Source organism: Rhinoderma darwinii, chromosome 1, assembly GCF_050947455.1.
Source record: "Rhinoderma darwinii isolate aRhiDar2 chromosome 1, aRhiDar2.hap1, whole genome shotgun sequence".
NCBI lineage: Eukaryota > Metazoa > Chordata > Amphibia > Anura > Rhinodermatidae > Rhinoderma > Rhinoderma darwinii.
The window spans coordinates 392707188-392733704 of NC_134687.1; the positions used below are offsets into that span (position 1 = coordinate 392707188).

At 43.0% G+C, this 26517-nt stretch overlaps 1 protein-coding gene across 2 annotated transcripts in view; it reads right to left on the reverse strand.

Moving 5' to 3' along the window:
• Window positions 1–26517, reverse strand: part of FANCC (FA complementation group C) — a 334367-nt gene that overhangs the window by 64358 nt on the left and 243492 nt on the right. For both annotated transcript variants that reach the window (XM_075852374.1, XM_075852382.1), the window contains one exon: window positions 2201–2253. In XM_075852374.1, coding sequence (XP_075708489.1) covers window positions 2201–2253 — 53 coding nt within the window. The remainder of the gene's footprint in view (window positions 1–2200; window positions 2254–26517) is intronic.

Genomic DNA, 26517 nt, shown 5'->3' on the forward strand with positions numbered 1-26517 from the left:
AGACTAAAAGAGGAAACTATTGTTTTTTAAACCTAAGGCCTGGATCACACAAACAGTTTTGATGCAGTTTTTGTCTAAATTTTTTGAGCCAAAGCCAGAAGTGAATCCGAAAGGTTGGACAGGTATAAAGGAAAGACTGATGCATCTTGTTTCTTTTGTATCCACTTCTGTGTTCGGTTTAAAAAACGGAGCCAAAAACTGTCACAAATACTGATCAAAACTGTGCGTGTGATCCTGGCCTAAATGTTGTAAATTGTAATTCAGTGGTTTTAGAGCAGTTTGTCATTTCAAGTTATGCATAATTTGACTTAATGGTGTTTATTCAGAGGGGATATAAACATTGATGGCCTATCCTCAGTATAGGCCATCAATATTAGATCGGTGGGGATCTGACTTTTGGCACCCCCGCCGATTAGCTGTTTGAAGGGGATAGCCTTTTCATTATTTACATGGTCCTTCTTTCTGTTCGTATTTGCACATGCCGTTACATTTGCAGTGCAAGGTATTGTACCACTGTCTCCGTGGCCGCTTCAAACAGTTGACCCGTGGAGGTTCTGACAGTCGGAACCCCACAGATCAAATATTTATGGCCTATCCTGAGGAAAGGCCATACATTTTTATAACCAGGATAACGCATTTAAAAATGTTTCCGTATTCCTAAACTTTTTCAGTTCTCCTAAAATTTTGCCAGACAACATAGAAAGAAAAATGTGGGCCTGTTAAGCCCACTCTGTTAAGTATAGAGGATATGAACATTGATAATTTGCTCTTTGACCTTTAGTTTTCTAGTCCTTCTCAAAGAATTAGAATATCATCAAAAAGTTAATTTATTTCAGTAATTCAATTTAAAAAGTGAAACTCATATTCTATAGATTCATTACACACAGTGTGCTCTATTTCCAGATTTTTTTTTTAAAAACAGTTAATGAAAACCCCAAATTTTATATCTCAGAAAATTAGATTATTAAATAAGCCCAATTCGAAAAGGGATTTTTAATACCGAAATGTTGGTCTACTGAAAAGTATGTACAGTATATGTACTCAATACATGGTCGGGGCTCCTTTTGCATGAATTATTACATCAATGCGGCGTGGCATGGAGGCGATCAGCCTGTGGCACTGCTGAGGTGTTATCAATGCGGCGTGGCATGGAGGCGATCAGCCTGTGGCACTCCTGAGGTGTTATCAATACGGCGTGGCATAGAGGCTATCAGCCTGTGGCACTGCTGAGGTGTTATGGAAGCCCAGGTTGCTTTTATAGCGGCCTTCAGCTCACCTGCATTGTTGGGTCTGGTGTCTCATCTTCCTCTTGACTTTCTATAGATTTTCTATGGGGTTTAGGTCAGGCGAGTTTGCTGGCCAATCAAGTACAGTGATACTGTGGTTATTAAACCAGGTATTGGTACTTTTGGCAGTGTGGGCAGGTGCCAAGTCCTGCTGGAAAATGAAATCAGCATCTCCATAAAGCTTGTCAGCAGAGGGAGGCATGAAGTTCTCAAAAATGTCCTGCTGGACTTGATATAACACAGTGGACCAACACCAGCAGATGACATGGCTCCCCAAACCATCACGGACTGTGGAAACTTCGCACTGGACCGCAAGCAACTTGAATTGATGCCTCCCCACTCTTCCTCCAGACTCTGGGACCTTGATTTCCAAATGAAAAGCAAAATTTACTTTCATCTGAAAACAGGACTTTGGACCACTGAGCAACAGACCAGTCCTTATAAAGGCTTAGGAAACCTTTCCAGGTGTTTTGTGTTGATTCGCTGATTAGAGTGTGACACCATGAGACGACAATCTGCAATTTTTATCCAATATTCAAATTTTCGGAGACTCTAAATTTTGGGTTTTCATTAACTGTTTGCCATAATCTTCAACATTAAAAGAAAAAAATGCTGGAAATAGATCACTGTGTGTAATGAATCTATAGAATATGAGTTTCACTTTTTGAATTGAATTACTGAAATAAATTAACTTTTTGATGATATTCTAATTCATTGAGAAGGACTAGTATAGAACACTTATGAATTATTTTTGATGAAATTAGGGGGCAACATGTGCAAGCGTCTCTTTTGCCATGAATGGAATATTGTTTTCCAATATAATATTATTAGACTAATGGCACATCCGCTCCACAGCATAGATAATATTCATTCTAATAATTGTATTCTGTTTACTCTGCATTACCAAGTCTTACCTGAATATGTAATCAGTTACTCTAAATATGCCTGGGTGACATGCAGCTTGTGGCTAGGGAGAAAAACACAAAAAAATCACATAAAACGAGAATTTTTTTTTACTTTTGCTAGCGGTTTTAGGCCTCATTTACACGAGCGTATTATACGCGCGTGCGACGCGCGTGCTTTTCACGCGTGTCGTACGCACCTATAATAGTCTATGGGGCTGTTTAGACGATGCGTGAATTTTGCGCAGCGTGAGTGCGTTGCGTAAAACTCACGACATGTTCTATATTCTTGCGTTTTTCACGCAACACGCACCCATTGACTTCAATGGGTGCGTGAAAACAACGCATGCCACACTGACGGTCCTGCGTTGCATGCGCGAAAATCACGCAAGAGCTGTCAAACTCCTGAATGTAAACAGAAAAGCACCACGTGCTTTTCTGGTTACAAACATCCAAACGGAGTGTCAAATTAGAGATGAGCGCACCGAACTTCACCGGGTTCGGCCGAACTCGTTTTAACCGAACCCGGCAAAAAATGTTCGGGTACGCGACGTCAGGAGACAGTCACTGCCCACGGTGCTGAAAGACTTAAACTGTTTCAGCACCATGGACAGTGACTTTCGATCACAATATACATATACGTGTAAAAAAAAAACAGAAGTTCTGACTTACCGATAACTCCCGGCTTCTTCCTCCAGTCCGACCTCCCGGGATGACAATTCAGGCCAAGTGACAGCTGCAGCCAATCACAGGCCAAGCACAGGCTGCAGCCAATCACAGGCTGCAGCGGTCTCATGGCCTGCCGCGTCATCCTGGGAGGTGGGGCCGGATGACAAGAGAGGGACGCGTCACCAAGGCAACGGCCGGGAGACCGGACTGGAGGAAGCAGGCAGTTCATGGTAAGTGTGAACGTCTTTTTTTATTCACAGGTTGGTGTAGATTGTGATCGGCATTCACTGTCGAGGGTGCTGAAAGAGTTACTGCCGATCAGTTAGCTCTTTCAGCACCTTGGACAGTGACGGGCGTCGACTACCTCATCTCTATGATGGCGGCTGCGCGAAAATCACGCAGCCGCGCATCATACACGGATGACACACGGAGCTGTCAATTGCCTTTTGCGCACGCAAAACGCAGCGTTTTTTTGCGTGCGCAAAACGCACACGCTCGTGTAAATGAGGCCTTAGTAAATGCAAATGAAAAGTAGGTTTAACTACTTTCATGGAGAAAAAAAATAATTGCAACATGCAGTGTCAAATAACCGGTAATGGTAGAATGAAGGCAAATCTCTGCGATACTGTAACATATGACAGTCCCCATAACTTGAATAACTGGAAATTGGAAGCAGGAAGCCTTTACATGTCTTTCTATCGCTTTTTCTTGTTTTCTGAGAATCTTTGAGTTCAGATTTACTAATATTGTTTAAGGCTTTGTTCACATCTGCATCATGGCTCCGTTCCGACGTTCCGCCGGAGCTTTCCGCCGAAACGGAGCCCTGACTTACACAAACGGAAACCATTGATTTCAATGGTGACGGATCCGGTGCCAATGGTTTCCGTTTGTCGACTACGCTATTGATTCCGTCAAAACGACGGAACCCCTGCACAACAGAGACAAACGGGAACCATTGCCACCGGATCCGTCACCATTGAAATCAATCTGGTTTCCGTTTGTATCAGTCAGGGCCCCATTCCGACGGAAAGCTCAGACGAAACAGAGCCCTGACGCAGATGTGAACAAAACCTTATTTTTGGACAGCTTAAACTTGGACAAGGCAGTCAGAAAATGTGCCAAATTCATTAAAATGGCCCATGCTTTATGAGAAGTTTGGTGTATCTTGCTAGACATGCCAGACACTTTTCTATTTCTTATACCACCTATCATTTTGCGACAAAATTTTACCCTACAGTGTTGCATTTTAAGCCACACACCCTTCCTGATAAGCCACCCCCATTATCGAGCCTGTAGAAAAAAAATGTCTATAAAGGCTTATTTACATGAACGTGATATCACGCGCGTCGCACGGACCTATATTAGTCTATGGGGCCGTGCAGACAGGTGCGTGATTTTTACGCAGCGTGAGTCCGCTGCGAAAAACTCACGACATGTCCTATATTTGTGCGCTGTTCGCGAATCACGCACCCATTGAAGTCAATAGGTGCGTGAAAATCACGCGCACCACACAGAAGCACTTCCGTGCGAACAGCGTGATTCGAGCAACAGCAGTGAAAAGGATGAATGAAAACAGAAAAGCACCACGTGCTTTTCTGTTTGCAAACATCCAAACGGAGTGTCATAATGATGGCGGTTGCGCGAAAATCACGCAGTCACGCACCATACGCTGATGACACACGGAGCTGTTAAGTGCCTTTTGCGCGTGCAAAACGCTGTGTTTTTTGCGTGCACAGGACGCACACGCTCGTGTAAATAAGGCCTAACAGTTAATAAATGTGATGCACAGCATGTATGCCAGAATTCTCTAAGCAACAGAAAGCTCCAATTTCTCTCAATGTGAAGAGACTACCTTGATTATACCTTAAAAGGCGAGCGATAAATATATTCCACCACAGGTGGGTGCCTGATCTGAAATAGCAACACATATATCACTCACTGTGATCTCGTGGGTGCTGCCCAGTGTACCTACGCGATTGCGGCAGGGGTGCGGATGTGATAACACGGATAGACAATTAAACTCCCTAGTGGGAGTATTACCAGATGTAAATTAATAAAAAATTAATCGCTAAGACATTAGTTTTCCAAAATTGATCCATGGAAATATATAATTTGTGTTGAAAAAACAACCTTATACATCTATGTTAACACTTCTATTTTTTTAAAGCATTCTTACTTTGCAGCATTTTTCCACAACTACCTAAAACTTTTGCACAGTAGTGTATATAGATTTATTCCAAACAATATTTAATGCACACCTGAAACCTACAGCATTAAATTAGACTTGAATTTGTGAAAGTATTGCCAAAGACAAATCCAATGTCTTGCTTAAAACAGGATGCAGCTCACATGACTCCCAGAGGCTACAAAAAAAAGGAAGAGTTCTAACAAGCTACTTTTCCAAAAGAGTTGAAGATATTCTATCCTGTCAGTGCCATGAAAAATGCATCAATGTCACGGTTGACAGAACTCAGGGACACTAAAGTCTTCTCCCTTTTGGATGTGTAAAATCAATCTAAATAATTTTAAAAGTGTGAAAGCCACAATAAATCTGTTTAAATCAGTCATTTCTATTGTGGTTAATGGAGGGCACCATATAAATAAAACCACTTGGGAGCATTTGAGTAAGTCTAAAAATGTAGGAATCAAATTAGATTTTTTGCCTCTTATCTAAGTGTAATCTCCGGTTCTGCCAACCCTTGTCTCTGCCAGATCACATTGCTGCCAGTCAGTATGTACGTACTTAGAAGCAGCCCATTCAGAAGAATATCAGTCTGAGAGGGGCACCTCCTGTCCCTCTCCAGTGGGCTCTGGGTATCCTAAGCAATCAAGCTGCCTCACCTCACTGCTTTAAACCCAGGCTGTAAAGCAGCATGGGATCCTCTTCTCAACCATGTGATGGCAGGGTGTTCTGACTGTTACAGTTTCCTGGCCAGGCTCCAATACTCCTCATACTGCTATGACACTCCGTTACACCTATATACTTGTACTGTTTTAATGGTCAACATGGGACACTAGGCGACTTCAGTGTAAGGGCTCATTCAGACGAGCGTAAAACTCGTTCGTGTGCCGTGACTGGAAATCCTGCACAGCACACATACCCTTTTTTTTCAATGGGGCCGTTCACACATGTAGGAGTGTTCACGCAGCGAGTGTCTGCTGTGTGAAATTCAGTGCATGTCCTATATTGGTGCGTTTTCACGCACCTATGCACTCATTGAAGTCAATGGGTGCCTGAAAACACACGCACAGCACATCCGTGTGCTGTGCGGGATTTGCGCATCAATTCCATAAACAAAGAAAAAATATGTTCTCGCAAAGCACAGATGAAATAACGCAACGCACACGGATTTACACGCTTTTTACGAAAGTAAATCTGTCATGCTCGTGTGAATCTAGCCTTGCTCAGACTTCAATTGGTTACATAGGTTGAAAAAAGTCACAGGTCCATCAAGTTCAAGTATTAAAGTCGCTCAGCAGTTCTGCGCCGACTGCTCTGTAAAATCATAAAACAAGCTGTAGATGCGGTAACTGCAGCTGAAATCTTAGTGGAAAATTGAAAAAAAAAAACATACAACATGCAGGGCGCATTTTTTCCCACCGCAAATATAAATTAACATTTGCATTATAGGCAAACCTTGATGGTTTTCGGAGTTATTCTTATTAACCATTTGTAATGACGGGGGTAGGGAAACGGACAAGTGAGCCCTAATCTACCCGCCACTCTGTCCCTGCCTACTTGCAACGACCCGCCCTAGGCGACGGGGTACAACTGGGCGGTGGTCCCTACGCTCAGTAAGTGCACGAGACAAACAGACAAGGGAACACAAAGCAGAGGGAAAGGGGCAGTTGCCCACGGCAAAACCGTGAGCAACAAGAGTAGTGAACGAGCCGAGTCAAACCAGGAGTGCACGAGGTACCAAACGCAGAGCAGGAGAGTAGTCAGAAAGCCAGGGTCAGTATGGAGCAGGATCAAATAGATAGAAGCTGTAGCTGGGCCAGGAAACCACACGAGAAGAATCACAAGCAAAGGAGGAACAGGAAAGGCAGGTATAAATAGACAGAGGGCGGGAGCTAGCTCCGTCTGGCCAGGCTGCGATAGGCTCTCCCACTCCTAAGCCTGCCATCCTGAGTGGTGGAAGAAGGAGTCAGTCTCAGAGATATAGACTCAGGTGCAGACTGATTACCTATGGGAGTATACACAGAAGTTGTGCCTGGCAGATCCTTTACACCATTCTTGTACTGCACTGCTGTATTAGGTCTGTCTATTTACAGTCTCATCTGCTCTGCCATAATATCGGATTTCCTGAATGCCCTGTTATATTTCTAAGGGCTAGTTCACATCTATATGCCCTTACTGTCAGTCTAAACAGAAACACTTGTTTTAAATGAGGATCGTTCTGAACCAAAAGAGAACAAAAATGTGAATTTTTATAATGGGCTTTTCATAACAGAGAAACATTTCCATGACCTGCGGTACTAAGGCCATTGATATTAATTAATTGCTGGATCAAAATGATCTAGCTCTTTCATTTAAAAGCTGGAGGGAACTGATCACCTGCACTGAAAAGTGTTACCTACCACAGCATTCAGATGAACGTGTTTTGCGTCCGTGCCAGCTGCGTGGTTTTCACGCGGCTCGCGCGGACCTAGAGAAGTCTATGGGGCAATGCAGACAGTCCGTGAGTTTTGCGCAGCGTTAGTCAGCTGCGTAAAACTCGCGACATGTTCTATGTGTCAGCGTTTTTCGCACATCACGCACCCATTGAAGTCAATGGGTGCGTGAAAATCACGCATGCCCCACGGAAGCACTTCCGTGGGACAAGCGTTATTCGCGCAATAACAGTAAAAGAATGAATGTAAACAGAAAAGCACCACGTGCTTTTCTGTTTACAAACATCCAAACGGAGTGTCATAAAGACGGCGGCTGCGCGAAAAGCACGCAGCCGCGCATCCATATGAACAGGGCACACGGAGCTGTCAAGTGCCTTTTGTGCACGCAAAACGCAGCGGTTTTTGCGTGCGCAAAAACGGCACGTTCGTCTCAATCAGCCCTTAGGGGGGATTTACACGAGCGTGTGCGTTTTGCGCACAATAAAAAACGCTGCGTTTTGCGTGCGCAAAAGGTACTTAACAGCTCCGTGTGTCTTCAGATAGGATGTGCGGCTGCGTGATTTTCGCGCAGCCGCCATCATTATGACACTCCGTTTGGATGTTTGTAAACAGAAAAGCACGTGGTGCTTTTCTGTTTCCACACATACTTTTGACTGCTGTTGCGCGAATCACGTGCGTTCCACGGAAGTGCTTCCGTGTGGTGCGCATGATTTTCACGCACCCATTGACTTCAATGGGTGCGTGATGCGCGAAAAATGCAGAAATATAGGACCTGTAGAGAGTTTTACGCAGCGGACTCACGCTGCGCAAAAATCACTGACAGTCTGCACGGCCCCATAGACTAATATAGGTCCGTGTGAGGCGCATGAAAATCACGCGCATTGCACGGACGTATATCACGTTCGTGTAAATCCGCCCTTAGTGCACAACATGGAAATGCAACTCACTATCGATACCTTTCAGTCTAAGATGAGAGCTGTTCATTGACATGCTGCATCTAGAGGTGTCATTTGAAATTTTTGGGCCCCAATGCAAAATCTGTAACACAGGCCCCAACTACCATGCAGGATTTAAAATACAGGTGTCTTATTATGCAGCAGGGTTCAGGGGCAACTACTGCTTCTGTACCACTTTGTAGCTACCCCCTGGCAGTAGCGCTGAGGCCACAACAATCTGGCCAGATTATCAAGAGGAAGTTGCATTTGACTGTAGCTTGCCCGTGGTTACCAACAATTGTCTTCAATGTGCTACGGTTTAGTCTAAACATTATACGTACCTATACCTGGATGGGTGACTCAAGCTGTTGTGTTGCCAGAGTCTAATATGTCAACACTAATGTACAAAGAAAAATATTCTAAGAGAAAAAGTGCTTCCATACTGCAGACCTTTTGACCTCCCTCAAGACTCAAAATGCTGATGTTTTGCATAAAGACAAAACTTAGGCTTAGTTCATACTTACAAGAGAGAGATCTACTCTACAGAAAAAAAAAAATAGAGGGTAGGGAGATATTTCCTGTAATTTAAAGAGGGTCTGTCACCACATTATAAGTGGCCTATCTTGTACATGATGTGATAATCATTTACACAGCAGCATCGCGTTCTTACTAGAACATGATGTGCAGCCACATACACACACATTAATGTTAATCAAGTATCCTGACAATGAATAGACATTACCTCCAGCCAGGACGGGATGTGTATTCAGAATCCTGACCACTTCTCTGCACTTCTCTGTGATTTACAGCACAGTAGGCGTAGTCTCTCGAGATTACGCTGTAAGTGGTCATTTACAGCGGGATCTCGGTGTGCTCTGCTGTAGTCTCCCAGAGACACTACAGAAGTGGTTAGGATTCTGAATACACATCACGTCCTGGCTGGAGGTAACGTGTATTCATTACCAGGATACTGCAGTAACGTTATAGTGTGTTTATGTGGCTGCACATAGCAATATAGCTATATCGCTATCTGCTGTGTAAATGAATTGAGAGAAGTGTATGACGCTGATTGGTCAGCATCATACACTTCTCTCCACAACGCCCACTTGGTCAAAAAGTAAAACACGCCCACTTGGTCATTAAGAAAGTCATTAGCATAAAGCTAATTTAGGTCATAACTCTGTCAAAAATGATCGTTTTTCGAAATAAAAACACTGCTGTAATCTACATTACAGCGCCGATCACATCATGTACAAGCCACTTATAATGTGGTGACAGAGCCTCTTTAAAGAGGCTCTGTCACCATATTATAAGTGCCCTATCTCCTATATAAGGAGATGGGCGCTGTAATGTAGGTGACAGTAATGCTTTTTATTTAAAAAACGATCTTTTTTCACAACGTTAGGAGCGATTTTGGTTTATGCTAATGAGCTTTCTTAATGCCCAAGTGGGCGTACTTTTACTTTCGACCAAGTGGGCGTTGTACAGAGGAGTGCATGACGCTGACCAATCGGCATCATGCACTCCTCTCCATTCATTTACACTGCACTAGCGATATAGTTATATCACTATGTGCAGCTACATACACAACCCCGAACATTACTACAGTGTCCTGATAATGAATACACATGACCATCCAGCCTGGACGTCATGTGTATTCAGAATCCTGACACTTCTGACTCTTTTTTGGTGAGATTTCCAGCAAGTGAAACCAAATCTCGTTTAGATCCGTAATCTCGCGAGATTTGGTTTCACTTGCCGGAATCTCACAAAAAAAGAGTCAGAAGTGTCAGGATTCTGAGTACACATGACGTCCAGGCTGGATGGTCATGTGTATTCATTATCAGGACACTGTAGTAATGTTAGGGCTTGTGTATGTAGCTGCACATAGTGATATAACTATATCGCTAGTGCAGTGTAAATGAATGGAGAGGAGTGCATGATGCCGATTGGTCAGCGTCATGCACTTCTCTGTACAACGCCCACTTGTTCGAAAGTAAAAGTACGCCCACTTGGGCATTAAGAAATCTCATTAGCATAAACCAAAATCGCTCCTAACGTTGTGAAAAAAGATTGTTTTTTTTAAATAAAAAGCATTACTGTCACCTACATTACAGCGCCCATCTCCTTATGTAGGAGATAGGGCACTTATAATGTGGTGACAGAGCCTCTTTAAAGAGGCTCTGTCACCAGATTATAAGTGCCCTATCTCCTACATAATCTGATCGGCGCTGGAATGTAGATAACAGCAGTGGTTTTTATTTTGAAAAACGATCATTTTTGAGCAAGTTATGAGCAATTTTAGATTTAGTTTCTTAATGCCCAACTGGGCATGTTTTTTACTTTTGACCAAGTGGGTGTTGTAAAGAAGTGTATGAGGCTGACCAATCAGTGACCAATCAGTGACATACACTTCTCTTTGTTCCAGCCCAGCTTCTTTCACTGCACAATCTCACTGTGCTGTGGATCATGCTGGGCTGGAACAATGAGAAGTGTATGACACTGATTGGTCACTGATTGGTCAGCCTCATACACTTCTTTACAACACCCACTTGGTCAAAAGTAAAAACACGCCCAGTTGGGCATTAAGAAACTAAATCTAAAATTGCTCATAACTTGCTCAAAAATGATCGTTTTTCAAAATAAAAACCACTGCTGTTATCTACATTCCAGCGCCGATCAGATTATGTAGGAGATAGGGCATTTATAATCTGGTGACAGAGCATCTTTAAGTCTGAACTAGGATCCTAGGATTACAGTACAAGACAGTTTTCCTGCAGGGAGGCAGTGACTCCTAGTATCATAGATAACGGATGCTAGGAGCCTGACTTCTTAAAGAGTGTTCTTAAACTAATAGTAATTAATCCCATCATTTCCCTCACAGATTAACCCAATGTTGCCCATTATAGTAAGAGATCCCATGAAGTACCTTGCTCACAGTCATAATGGACAACATTGGGTTAATATGTGAGGCGCGAGCAACGCAGGCACGTCATCAGGAACCCACTGCATATGCCGCTCGCGACATTCGCCTCCCTCCCCTTCTCACATACTCAGATTATTATTGGTGGCAGTAGCGTTCCTCCCTCCTATTGTGACGCGGTCGGCACTAATGACGAGCGGAGCGGGTACTGCGCGCCATGTTCTCTTCATACATTTCAATACTAAGCTGTGTGGCAGCACAGCTCAGTATCTAAATACATAAATTGGCGGTATCGAAACATTTGCCCCCGCACAGCATCAAAATGGTATCGAGATTTCGATCATCGTGCATCCCTACACTGAACCAGTCAATGCCACTGACCTGACGGATACAGGTTTCAGCACAAGATACAGATGCTCTGTGTACAGAATACTGAGCAGCTGGATCTCAAAAAGAAAATATTATTTTTCATAGAAAGTATTTAGAAAGTTGCACAAAACACACTAGTAGATATATATATATATATACATACATACATATACACACACACACACACACACACACACACACACACACACACACACACACACACACACACATACAGTGGATATAAAAAGTCTACACACCCTTGTTAAAATGCCAGTTTTTGACATGTTACAAAATCAGTACAAGATAAATAATTTCAGAACTTTTTCCACCTTTAATGTCACCTATAATCTGTATAATTCCATTGAAAACAAACTGAAATCTTTTACAGGGGAAAAATAAAAACCAAAAATAATGTGGTTGCATAAATATGCACTCCCTTCAACTAATACTTTGTTGAATTACCCTTTGACAACATTCAGTCTTTTTGGGTAGAAGTCTATCATCATGGCACATCTTGACATGGCACTCTTCCTTGCAAAAGCGCTCCAAATCTGTCAGATTGCGAGGGCATCTCCTGTGTACAGCCCTCTTCAGGTCACACCACAGATTTTCAAAGGGATTCCGGTCTGGGCCATTCCAAAACGTTGATCTTCTGGTGAAGCCATTCTTTTGTTGATTTGGAGGTATGCTTTGGGTCGTTGTTGTGTTGAAAGGTGAAATTCCTCTTTATCTTCAGCTTTTTAGCCAAGGCCTGCAGGTTTTGGGCCAATATTTACTGATATTTGGAACTGCTAATAATTCCCTTCACCTTGACTAAAGCCCCAGTTCCAGCTGCAGAAAAAAAGCCACAAAGCATAATGCTGCCTCCACCATGCTTCACTATGGGTATGGTGTTCTTTTGGTGACGTGCAGTGTTGGCTTTGCGACAAACATACCGTTTGGAATTATGGCCAAAATGTTCAACTTTGGTCTCATCAGGCCACAACACGATTTCCCGCATGCTTTTGGCAGACTTGATGTAGGTATTTGCAAAACATAGCCGGGCTTGGATGTTTTTCTTTGTTAGAAAAGGCTTCCGTCTTGCCACCCTACCCCACAGCCTAGACATTTGAAGGAAAAGGGAGATTGTTGTCACATGGACTACACAACCAGTACCTGCCAGAAAGTCCTGCAGCTCCTTTAATGTTGCTGTAGGCCTCACGGACCAATTTTCGTCTTGTCTTTCTATCAAGTTTTGAGGGACGTCCATTTCTTGGTAATGTCACTGTTGTGCCAAATGTAATCCACTTCTTGATGACTGTCTTCACTGTGTTCCAAGGTATATCTAATGCCTTGAAAATTCTTTGGTACCCTTCTCCTGACTGATGACTTTCAACAATCAGATCCCTTTGATGTGTTGTAAGCACTTTAAGGACCATGGCTTTTGCTGTCACATGCAACAAAGAAAATGTCAGGAAAATCCTAATAGAACAGCTGAACTTTATATGGGGTTACTCAGAATCACTTTAAATAATGGCAGCTGTGTACTGACTACTATTTAAAGGGAATGTGTCGCAAATTAAATCTTTTTTTTTTAAGTGTCGTTACTTATTTCTATTATATTTTTTACGTTTTTTGCTGTATTTTTTTTTTTTCCCGTATGGTGGAAAGTATTAAAAATTAAATAATAATTTGACATGTTTTCCAATGTTGGCCACCAGGGGGAGCACTTCCCAGAATTACAGCAAGGTGAATAAGGCAAAGCAACCTGACTCACAGCTGCTGTAAATGTGGGAGGGAACCTCACCCCTCCTCTCACAAGCCAGGTAAAGGTGTCTTCAAATTGCTAAGCAGTGTCTGGCAGCCATATTGGGTGTGATTCTGCAGCTGGAAGAAGTTATAGGACACACCAAAAGGCTAAGTGTATGTTCACACGCTTACTAAACAAAGGGAAAACAGCTCCTGATTTTCAGCCATTTTTTAATCAAACTCGCGTTTTTTAACGGCCGTTTTTGGAGCTGTTTTTCTATAAAGTCAATGAAAAACGGCTCCAAAAACGTCCCAAGAAGTGATGTGCACTTCATTTTGGTCGGGCGTCTTTTTACGTGCCGTTTTTGGAAAACTACCACGTAAAAAACGCCCTGTCGGAACAGAATGCCGTATTTCCCATTGAAACCAATGGGCAGATGCTTGTAGGCGTTCTGCTTCCGATTTTTCAGCTGAAAAAACATTGTGTGTGAACATACCCTTAGGGTATGTGCACACGCTAACTGCATTTACGTCTGAAATGAGGGAGCTGTTTTCAGGAGAATTGCTCGTACTCGCGTTTTGCGAGGCGTCAATTACGGCCGTAATTTGGAGCTGTTCTTCATTGAATTCAATGAAAAACGGCTCAAATTACGTCCCAAGAAGTGTCCTGCATATAATGTATATAAGTGTCCTGCACTTCTTTGCCGAGGCTGTTATTTTACGTTCCGTCTTTTGACAGCGACGCGTAAAATTACAGGTCGTCGGCACAGTACGTCGGCAAACCCATTCAAATGAATGGGCAGATGTTTGCCGACGTATTGGAGCCGTCTTTTCAGGCGTAAATCGAGGCGTAAAACGCCTCGTTTACGCCTGAAAATAGGTTGTGTGAACCCAGCCTTAGGGGGGATTCACACGAGCGTGTATTCGGTCCGTGCGTGCCGCGTGGTTTTCACGCGGCACGCATGGACCAATACAAGTCTATGGGGCAGTACAGACAGTCCGTGCTTTTTGTCTGCTGCGCAAAAAGCGCGACAGGTTCAATAGCTCTACGTATTTCGCGCACCACACGGAAACACTTCCGTGGGACGAGCGTGATTCGCGCAACAGCAGTGAAAAGGATGAATGAAAACAGAAAAGCACCACGTGCTTTTCTGTTTCCGAACATCCAAACGGAGTGTCTTTGCAATGAGCGAAGCCGGACAAGCGTACCGAACTTCACCGGGTTCGGCCAAACTAGTTTTGGCCGAACCCGGCAAAAAAATTATCGGTACGCGACGTCAGGAGATAGTCACTGTCCATGGTGCTGAAAGAGTTTAACTGTTTCAGCACCATGGACCGTGACTTCCGATCCCAATATACATGAACCTGTAGAAAAAAAAACGAAGTTCTGACTTACCGCTAACTCCCGGCTTCTTCCTCCAGTCTGACCTCCCGGGATGACAATTAAGTCCAAGTGACAGCTCCAGCCAATCACAGGCCAAGCACAGGCTGCAGCGGTCACATGGACTGGCGCGTCATCCAGGGAGGTGGGGCCCGATGTCAAGAGAGGCGCGTCACCAAGGACGCGTCACCAAGGACGCGTCACCAAGACAACGGCCGGGAAGTTCTCGGTAAGTACGAACTTTTTCCTACAGGTTTTGCGATATTGTGTTCGGCATTCACTGTCGAGGGTGCTGAAAGAGTTAGCTCTTTCAGCACCTTGGACAGTGACGGCCGTCGACTAGCCTCATCTCTATGATGGCGGCTGCGCGAAAATCACGCAGCCGCGCATCAGACACGGATGTCACACGCAGCTGTCAAATGTTTTTTGCGCGCGCAAAACGCCGCGTTGTTTGCGCGCGCAAAAAACGCAACGCTCGTGTGAATCTACCCTTAGAATGATGAAAGTGAAGTGAATGACTTTTCAGTTGACCGGTTCACACGCCGTGTATTTGATAAAAAACGCTTGATTACACTTGATTTTGTGTGTTTGGGGGATGTGTGTGTGTGTGTTCTCGCCGCTGATTCTTCAAAACAGCTGATAAGCGGCTATGAAGTATCAGCGGCGCCCGTGCACACTCCACTCTGCCACACACACACGGGAAAAGTCTTAAAGGGGTCGTCCAGGAAAACATGGCGCCGCACCCTTCCTCAGGTCGTGTGTGGTATTACAGCTCTGTCCTATTCACTTCAATGGAGGTGAACTGCAATACCAGACACAACCTGAGGACAGGTGCGGCGCTGTGTCTCCAATCCGGACACCCCTTCTGTCCTGAGATGACCCGACGGGGGAGGCGGGTGTCAGAGCCACCCACCGCCATCACCGCAGACAGAACCACACAACTACAGCATGAGGGCAGGGCTTGTCCTGAGTGCACTGTCTCTTGTTATGGACAGAGTTATAGTCACATGAACCCCGTCTGATGAACCGGTAACCTAGGTCCGATCACATGACAGAGGGGGTCACCAAAAACCCTGTGCACCCTCAGCCCGTCCATCCAGCCCTTTCCTGGTTATATCTGCGTCTGGGAAAGCTGGGTGACCACCATTACCCCTCCTAGTGGAGTGTGTTTGGGGATGTGACTAATGAATATCACACTCCAGTAGGAGGGGTAATGGTGGTCACCCAGCTTTCCCAGACCCCTGAACGGTAAATCTCTCTAATTGTGCTGAGACTGAGAGGTTCATTAGTAACATCCCCAAACAGTCTCAGCACGACTAGAGAGATTTACCGTTCAGGGCTTTCCCAGTACAGTTTCATCGTGTGTCCTTCACACAAGGGAGGGAGGGAGGGAGGGGGGGGCAGTTTCGGGGGGGGGGGCCGTTTGGGGGGGGGGCCGTCGGGGGAGGGGGGGCGTCGGGTGGGGGGGCCCGTCGGGGGTCACGAGAGCGGGGGTCTGTGAGGTAGAGAGTGGGACATGCAGAGACACACATCTTACCTGCAGTGCAGCTGGTCTTCAAGATGGCGCCTGCTCTCTCCCTGCAAACAGCTGCTCTGCTCTGTCTGACTCTGACCTGCGTCTGCGCAGGACAGAGCCATAGTGCAAAGTCAATGGGACGGGTCCCGTTCATTGACTCCTATGGACTGGAGCTGCCGTATTCCATGTCTGTATGTGTCGTTAATCGACACATACAGAAATGGAAAAAAAAATGGCAGCCCCCATAGAGAAGAAAAAGTGTAAAAATAAAAAAAAGTAACACACAAATTAATACAAACGTTTTTAATAAAACACTAACATCAAACTGATATTAAAAAAAAAATTTTGGTGACACTGTTCCTTTAACATGAGTTTAAATGTGATTGGCTAATTCTGAACACAACCACATCCCCAATTATAAGAGGGTGTTCACACTTATGAAAACCACATTATTTTTGTTTTTTATTTTTATTTTTCCCCTCTAAATAATTTCAGTTTGTTTTTCAATGGAATTGTACAGTTTACGGGTCACATTAAAGGTGGAAAAAGTTCTGAAACTATTCATCTTATACTGATTTTGTAACATGACAAACTATATATATATATATATATATATATATATATATATATATATATATATATTATTTCAAAAGGTGTACATAGCTTTTAAGTGAACATTCTAAGAAGAGAATCAAAAGAGCACCATAAGAAGTATGCAACAGCAGTATGTAACAGCAATATAGGGGAATTTTGTTTTAAAGGGTTTTTCTGGGTCTTTTTTTATTATTGGCCTAGCCTTAGAATAGGTCAATAATATCATATAGTTGGGAGAAAAAGCTGCAATACCTGTGAATCGCCGCTAAATGCGTGTCAAACATTCACAGTGAGCAAGTAGAAATGAAGGGGAAGCAGCGCTCGTACGAGTGCTGCATCCCCTTTAAAACAGCTGATCGGCAGGGGTCCTGGGAGTCGGACATCGACCCATCAGGTATTGATGGCCTATCCTGAGGATAGGCCACCAATACTTATTGGCCGAAAAACCCATAATAATAATAATAATCTTTATTTATATAGCGCCAACATATTACGCAACACTTTACAATTTAGAGGGAACGTGAAACAAACAATATCAGACATTACATAGTCACAAAGTTAATTTTTCCCATTTAATACATCTTATTTTTCTTGTTGATATATTGATCTTAAAATAACTTTTTTGCTTTGTATGTAGTGTAAAATAATGTATATCAACCAAAATAATTTTTCAATATTTAACGACTTGTTGTTATGGAATATTATATAGCATATATAAAATGTTTTCAGTAAAAATGATGAACAGAAGACTGAATTTTTTCTTTCAAATACTGCCACCTAGTGTCTATTATAATGAAGTGAAAAAGGCTCCCCTTTGTTTTGTCAGTAAGATAAAACACATTCATACGATGCTGGTTGTCTCCCCACAAACTGGGCAATTGCCCAGGGCCCCATCCTCTCAAGTCCCCCTGCCCAGTGACAGCACTATAGCAGTCATAGCGGCTGCTACGGGGAATGAGGGGGCCCATGCCGCCCAGCAAATTACATTTATGGGCCAGATGGCACTGGCCCCGTTATGCCCGGTGGCGTCACTAGCACTGGGGGGGGGGCCTGATACTAGCGACTGCCACATTCAGTTGTATCCGCATCCTCAGAACCTCACTGATGGGGACGCCACACCACAAGATCTACCAATCAAATTGGGTCAAAAGAACTTCATGGCAGCTAAGAGTGGGCCACTATGGGGGAGAGGTTGTTTATTGAAAATGTTAGGTGGAATACAATCATTTATATTCTAATTCAGAATATTTGCCATATGTCCCCAATCATTGCAATCTATGTAGCTGAACACATGTAATCTATATATTGAACTTGAATGTTTTGTACTTTTCCCCTCAGAGCCATAATGGGTACAGGTTTCTTATGGTGGATTCACGCTGCAGTATTCGTTTGCCATATGCACCAGGAAAGCCCCCCATGCATACTTTAAAAACATATCCATAGGCCCCCATTCACCAAACAGAGGCCAAAAGATTTGTATACTTTTTTCTGCTGTATGGAACAGCTTAATCTACTGCGCTATTCCCTGCAGAGGCATCCAGTAACAAAAGCATATACCCCACGGTATACGTTCTTTTAACATGGGAGCCTATAGGCAATGGATGCCACTGTACACCTATACAGTGGCATCCATTGGAGGTATACGTCGGGAAATCCAGATGCTGTATACCTCTGTCCCAGACCGCCGTGAAAAGCCATGTCTCAAAAACCACACTACTTTTTAGCTGCGTAAACTTAGCCAGTATGTTTTTTTTTCTTTGTGTTCCGGCTCCCCTGTTGGGAACACGTGATCCCACAGTCAATCGCTGATCACAGCAATGACAACCAGTACCAACTTATGTAGCAATTGTGGATCAGGGGTCAAAGAAAGGATGTCATTGGAGAGCTGAAGTAAACACACAGGGTGTGGTACTGCATGCATTTTTAAAAGGCGAGGATAGTATCTACAGCTATCTAGATCCTCCGGCGTCTTTTTATTACATCGGACAACCCCTTCAAAACATTAAAATGTTATAAAAGTTACATAACTTGTTATTTCTTATTGGACATCCCTTATCACAGATAGGGTTAGTTTAAGATAGGAGTTGTCTTATCAGCACCCAAGATTCGTCTCACTGGCAGGGGACCCAGAAACAAGACCCTCACATGATAAGCAAACTATCAGGTGAATGTATAAACCTCTTTAAAATCATGTAAACAAAACATTCTATACGTCAAACAATCAAAAAGGTGATATCTAAACAAATCTTCTTAGGCAAAGATCATGAAAAATATGCATTTAATATTTTGATGGTTAAAATGAGGGGTCTGCTACTCATGCTGGATGCAAATTAATCTTAAACTCTACTGTACTTTTTCTGTTACAGAGATCGAAATTCTCGGCTTCCCTTCCCACACATCCATAGAGTTAAAGGGGTTCTGTACTAATCTAAACGTAAGTTACATGAAGTGCTAACACTTCAATCGGCGGAAGTGCTAATAGTTGCCACTTGAAGAGGGAGGAAGCTGTAATACTGTGAGCTGCAAGTGTGATGACGTTTTACAGTATTGAGCAGCGTAAGAGATTCCCGAGGATAGACCATCAATTTTATCTCGCCTTTATTGGGAGTTGTATAAATCCTTACCATATTCGGATAGCCATAACTTTTTTTTACGTCAATGTAGCAATATGAGGTTTTGTTTTTTCGTGGGACAAGTTGTAGCTCTTTACATGTATTATTGGGGTACATATAAGTTTTTATTACGGACAGAAAGCAGCTCTAACCATAAAAAAAATTCACTGATCACTATAAATAATATGTTACACGTTAATAATTATATATGGGTTGTTATAGTTATAAGAAACAAAATATGTATAGGTTATGCGCTATTTAATAAGGTGTATTCAAATTTTTTGATATACGCAATTTTATTTAAGAAAAACTTTAACATCCAAACTTTTTTCATATTTTCTTTTAGTTCCCCTTCAGAGCAGTAACCAGCACAGCGACATCCATACAAGTATGGCTGTAACTGATACAAGTGAATGGAGCCGAGCATGATTAAGGGACGTGGCGCTCCCCTAATCATACATTGATGTCCTATCCTAAGAACAAGCCATAAATGCTATAGCCTGGAAAACCCCTTTAACTATAATTTATTGCCATCTCACTAGATGTTAGTACAAAATACATGTGCATAATAATTTGCCAAGGTATCTATTAGGACATACCTAGAATAGGTGCTTACAGGCATTAAAGGGGTTGTCCAGGTTGGAAGCTGTTTTGTATACTACCTACCATAGGATAGGTTATCATCGGTATATGATCGGTCAGGGCTGACAGCCAAATCCCGACCATGATTAGCTGTTCCGGCTGCCTCCGTGCACCAGAGGCTATGCAGCTTGCCGGAAGCAGGAGGCTCTGACCACTGTATAGCGGCCGTGCTGCAGCTCTGCTCCTATTAACTTAAATAGGAGCAGAGCTGCAGTAACCCAGCACGGCTGCAAAACACTGAGCAGAGTCTTCTGTTTCTGGCACTCACCCCTGCAAAGCTTCCGGCAGCCGGAGCAGCTGGTTAATGTGGGGTCCGGGTGTCAGACCCCAACCTTTCATATACTGATGACCTATCCTTTGGATAAGTCATTAGTATAAAAAACAGCCCCCGACCTGGACAACCCCTTTAACATAGAACAGTCATGGGAATTTTACTCAGTCCCCATGATGACAGTGTAAAACCGTGAACCCCAGGAATTATAATGCTAGGGTTCACAGTAGCGTCACAAAGACGGTATCCTTCAGAATATAACCTGTCCTTATTCAGTAGTGTGATCTGTATTTCTCAACAAGCACACTACACTACACTAGCACGCAATACTGGCATACGACAGAGATCATTTCCTGTCTGCACTGGAACAAATAGAAGATAAGCAGATATAAATATATTTTTTTAACTGATACAAACAGGCACTGTTAATGGGGCCACTCTCTGGATGGAATTGTAAATGAGGCACTATCTAGTTGGTACTATTTAAAGGAACACTCTCTACTTGGCATATTTTGAGCAAGAGGTATAACTTGAAGAACATAGGTTTAAATGCAAAATCTGTACCAGGAACCCCAACTACCATGGGGTAAAATACTGATGTCTTTTTATGTGGCAGAAGTGCTTACAAGCCCTCATAGGCATCAGGGCCCCGGGTGCAAGGACTACCTCTGCACCCCATATTAGCTATGCTGCAGTTTTTGGGAGTACTCGCTAACTGGTATTTTTCAATGGCTGGCACTGTTAATATTGGTACCCTTAGACTGCTTCTGCTTATGGGAGAACTCTTTGGCTGACATGGTTTATAGGGCACTATCCGGCTGACAGTATTCATGTAGGCATTCAGGCAGGTACACTTTGGCAATTTTATGGAGCTGCTGTGGTTGTCGTTATGGGTTTGTGGCTAGTATATGAAGAGGTCACTTATCTTCAAAAACCTGCACCCAAAATCATAATGTGGCAACTATGATAAGTGAACACATCTATATATATGCTGCTGGGATTTCTATTTGTTGTATATATAAATATATATATATATACACTAGTCTCTCTGAATTAGAATATCATCAAAAAGTTAATTTATTTCAGTAATTCAATTGAAAAAGTGAAGTTCATACTATATAGATTCATTACACACAGAGTGATCTATTTTCAGCATTTTTTTCTTTTAATGTTGAAGTTTATGGCTAACAGTTAATGTAAACCCAAAATTTAGTCTCTCAGAAAATTAGAATATTGGGTAAAAGTTCAAGATTGTAGACTCATGGTGTGACACTCTAATCAGCGAATCAACACAAAACACCTGCAAAGGTTTCCTAAGCCTTTAAATGGTCCAACAGTCTGGTTCAGTAGGCTACACAGTCATGGGGAAGACTGTTGACTTGACAGTTGTCCAGAAGACAGTTATTGACACCCTCCACAAGGTGGGTAAGCAACCCTATAGATGCATTACACACAGAGTGATCTATTTTCAGCATTTTTTTCTTTTAATGTTGAAGATTCTGGCTAACAGTTAATGAAAACCTAAAATTTAGTCTCTCAGAAAATTAGAATATTCTATAAAACCAATTTAAAAAATTATTTTTAATACAGAAATGTTGGCCTACTGAAAAGTATGTACAGTATATGCACTCAATACTTGATTGGGGCTTCTGTTGCATGAATTACTGAATCAATGCGGCATGGCATGGAGGCGATCAGCCTGTGGCGCTGCTGAGGTGTTATGGAAGTCCAGGTTGCTTTGATAGCGGCATTCAGCTCGTCTGCATTGTTGGGTCTGGTGTCTCCTCTTCCTCTTGACAATTCCCCACAGATTCTCTATGGGGTTTAGGTCAGGCGAGTTTGCTGGCTAATCAAGCACAGTGATACTGTGGTTAGTAAACCAGGTATTGGTACTTTTGGCAGTGTCTGCAGGTGCCAAGTCCTGCTGGAAAATGAAATCAGCATCTCCATAAAGCTTGTCAGCAGAGGGAAGCATGAAGTGCTCTAAAATTTCCTGGTAGATGGCTGCATTGACTCTGGACTTGATATAACAAAGTGGACTAACACCAGCAGATGACATGGCTCTCCAAACCATCATCACTGACTCTGGAAAATTTACACTGGACTGCAAGCAACTTGGATTGAGTTTCTCTCCACTCTTCCTCCAGACGCCGGGACCTTGATTTCCAAATGAAATGCAAAATTTACTTTCATATGAAAACAGGACATTGGACCACTGAGCAACAGACCAGTCCTTTTTCTCCTTAGCCCAGGTAAGACTCTTCTGACATTGTCTCATGGAATGTGACAGTTGTAGCCCATGTCCTGGATACATCTGTGTGTGTGGTGGTTCTTGAAGCACTGACCCCAGCCCCAGTCCACTCCTTGTGAATTTCCCCCAGAATCTTGAATGGCCTTTTCTTGACAATCCTTTCAAGGCTGCGGTTATCCCTGTTGCTTGTGCACGGTATTCTACCACACTTTTTCATTCCTGTCAACTTTCCATTAATATGCTTGGATACAGCACTCTGTGAACAGCCAGCTTCTTTAGCAATGTCCTTTTGTGGCTTACCCTCCTTGTGGAGGGTTTCAATGATTGTCTTCTGGACAACTGTCAAGTCAGCAGTCTTCCCCATGATTGTGTAGCCTACTGAACCAGACTGTTGGACCATTTAAAGGCTTAGGAAACCTTTGTAGGTGTTTTGTGTTGATTCGCTGATTAGAGTGTGACACCATGAGTCTACAATCTTGAACTTTTACCCAATATTCTAATTTTCTGAGAGACTAAATTTTTGGGTTGTCATTAACTGTTAGCCATATTCTTCAACATTAAAAGAAAAAGAATGCTGGAAATAGATCACTCTGTGTGTAATGAATCTATATAATATATGAGTTTCACTTTTTGAATTGAATTACTGAAATAAATTAACTTTTTGATGATATTCTAATTCATTGTAATTCACAGAATATAACATGGTATCAATCAAGAGTAATATGAACAACAATTAGCAAAATAGTGTGAATATGCACGTGTAATTCAATACATAGTACAAGGTATAGACGTACATGTCAGGATAACATGACTAACTGATCAACGGCCGTATTAGTACACACAGACAAATATAGAGGGTGATCGGAGAGTACACACTGGCCATCATATAGATCAGGGGTCTCAAACTAGGCCGAGTAAGTGGGTCACACATAGAAAAAATGTGAAGCTGACGGGCCGCATTACTTTCAAATTTGATACAAATACAAAATTATTGTTAATCAATTAGTTATTTGAACTACTATAACAATACTACATTACTGTAACAATACTACATTACTATAATAATACTACGTTACTTTAACAATACTACAATAATACTACATTACTGTAACAATACTACATTACTATAACAATACTACATTACTATAACAATGCTACATTACTATAATAATACTACATTACTATAATACTACATTACTGTAACAATACTACATTACTATAATAATACCGCTAGGTTTAAACTTAACGTAAATTTGCGATTCTTCTCCACGTGCTTATTTTAACAATCCAGTTTTCCAGTTTAAGTGTCGCTAAATGCAGTCCGGCAGCTCCGTTGGCAGCGTTTGGCAGACACACGAATGTCAAGATTGGGCAGCCCCTTTTTAGATAGTGCCACAGATTCCGCTGTAGATAATGCCGCAGTGCCCTCTGTAGATAATGCTGCCGTGCCCTCTGTAGATAATGCCACAGTGCTCTCTGTAGATAATGCCACAGTGCTCTCTGTAGCTAATGCCACAGTGCCCTCTGTAACTAATGCCACAGTGCCCTCTGTAACTAATGCCACAGTGCCCTCTGTAGATGCTGCCACAATGTACTCTTGTACCCACCCCTTGTAGATAGTGCCACCCCCCCCCCAGTAGATAGCTCCATTGGGGCTCCCTCTAGAAGTGGAATCCCCAGCCAGAGTGTTGCCAACGCTTTGGCCGGAGATTGCTCTGCTGGAGCAGCAGTGATGTCAGGGGCTTGCCCAGAGCTGGAGACCCGGAGCAGAGCCGCTTCTAGCACTCAGCTCTGCTCCTGACATCACTGTCCATACATGGACAGAGATGTCAGGGGCAACCCCAGAGCTGGAGACCCGGGCAGAGCACTAGTAACGCTCTTCCTCGGACTCCAGCTTTGCTCCTGACATCACTGTCCAAATATGCACAGTGATGTCAGGGGCAACCCCAGAGCCAAAGTCCCAGGCAGAGAGCTACTAGCGCTCTGCTCTGGGACTACGGTTCTGGGGAATCCCAACATCACTGTCCATGTATGGACAGTGATGTCATAGGCTTCCCTTGAGTCCCGGAGATGAGCCTACACTAGCACTCTGCCCAGGACTCCGGCTCTGGGGAAGCCCCGGACATCGCTGTCCATATGTGGACAGCGGTCAGGGGATTCCACAGAATCCTCGCATTTGTCACCTCTATGATATCCGAATGGTGTTTTGTTTTCTCTATGTTTTTATTATGCATTGTCTACTTCAGGGTAATTTGATATTTAGTTCCTCATTCGTACCTCTCATATTGGTCCCCTGATAGGAACCTGTTGTCATATGCCATCTGTGGTTTCCTCGTTATACACTTCTGTGTGGCCACCCCCACACTCTCTATAGGGAGTTATGTGGATGTCCCTGAGGTTGATGAGTGTGTCACGCACGCTCTGGATGCTGGTGCTCCATGTTATGGGACGAGGACCGTGACTATCTATATGATGGCCAGTGTGTCCTCTCCTCTCTCCCATATCTACCAGGTTATCCACTGCTGATTTCCCACACGTTTGGCTACCTGACTATAGAGAGTGTACAGACACACTCCAGTTACGTCTTTTACGATACCTAAGTGACAACAAAATATGGACACATCATTACATATGGTTTCCATTTGATATTTTAATACCAACTATAAGTCCTTTCCCTATCTATATTATTGCCATATAACTTTATATCAGGATGACCGAGAGGTGCACCGTGCGCATGCGCTTACTAGTGTGGAATGTATTATCCCAGATGCCAATATGGCCGCTCCGGCCTCTTTTTCCCTACGGCGCATGCGCCGCTGATGTCCTGTTACCCCTAATTAGACCATACTTCCGGACATGCGCACTTGCGCTGCACGGACGCCGCTTTCGGCTTTACACCTGTGGAATTCAGATAGGTGATTTATTGATTTTAACTCCCAACAACACTTGTGATCACTACCCTGTTTATATATTTATAACTTTTATACTTGTCTGTATGTACTAATGCGGCCCTTGATCAATTAGACAGATTATCCTGACATATATACGTCTATACCTTGTACTATGTATAGAAATACACGTGCATATTTACACTATTTTGCTAATTGTTGTTCATATTACTCTTGATTGATATCATGTTATATTCTGTGAATCTGCACTGTGTCATTTGCTGGAGAAAGGCTCTAGTGGACAGAGCTGAACCATAGCACAGGGCAATAAAGTACCCACTTTTTTAACTTCATTCTTTAGAGTTGCAGGTCAATTTTTCGATTTCTGTATACTTGGGACACCGGTCTGTTCCACAGGGCTTGCACCCACATGCTGCCGATGCTGCTGCTGCTGCACACACACACACACACACACACACACACACACACACACACACACACACACACACACACACACACACATAGAGGTTCATAAGTAGGTATACAGTTTAAATAATAGGTAACTATAATAATAATAATAATAATAATAATAATAATAGGCATACAGTTGGAATAGTATTTTATAAAATAACAAAACAATTAAAGGGATTTTTCCAGCCACTAAGAATTAATAGCCTATCCTCATGATAGGCCATCAATAGCTGATGGATCGGGGTCCAACTTTCAAGACGACCCCCACTGATCAGCTGTTTTGAAGCGGGTGCAGCGCTCGTGTCTAATCCTGAGGCTAGGCCATCATTTTTTAGTGGATGGAAAACCCCTTTAAGTACAATCTCTTATATGCTCAAGTTGGTGGCCCTCACTATTTACACATTGCTGTAATCTAGTTTTTACACTCACACTTTGGTATAAAGTTCTTATTTGGCATTAAATTCT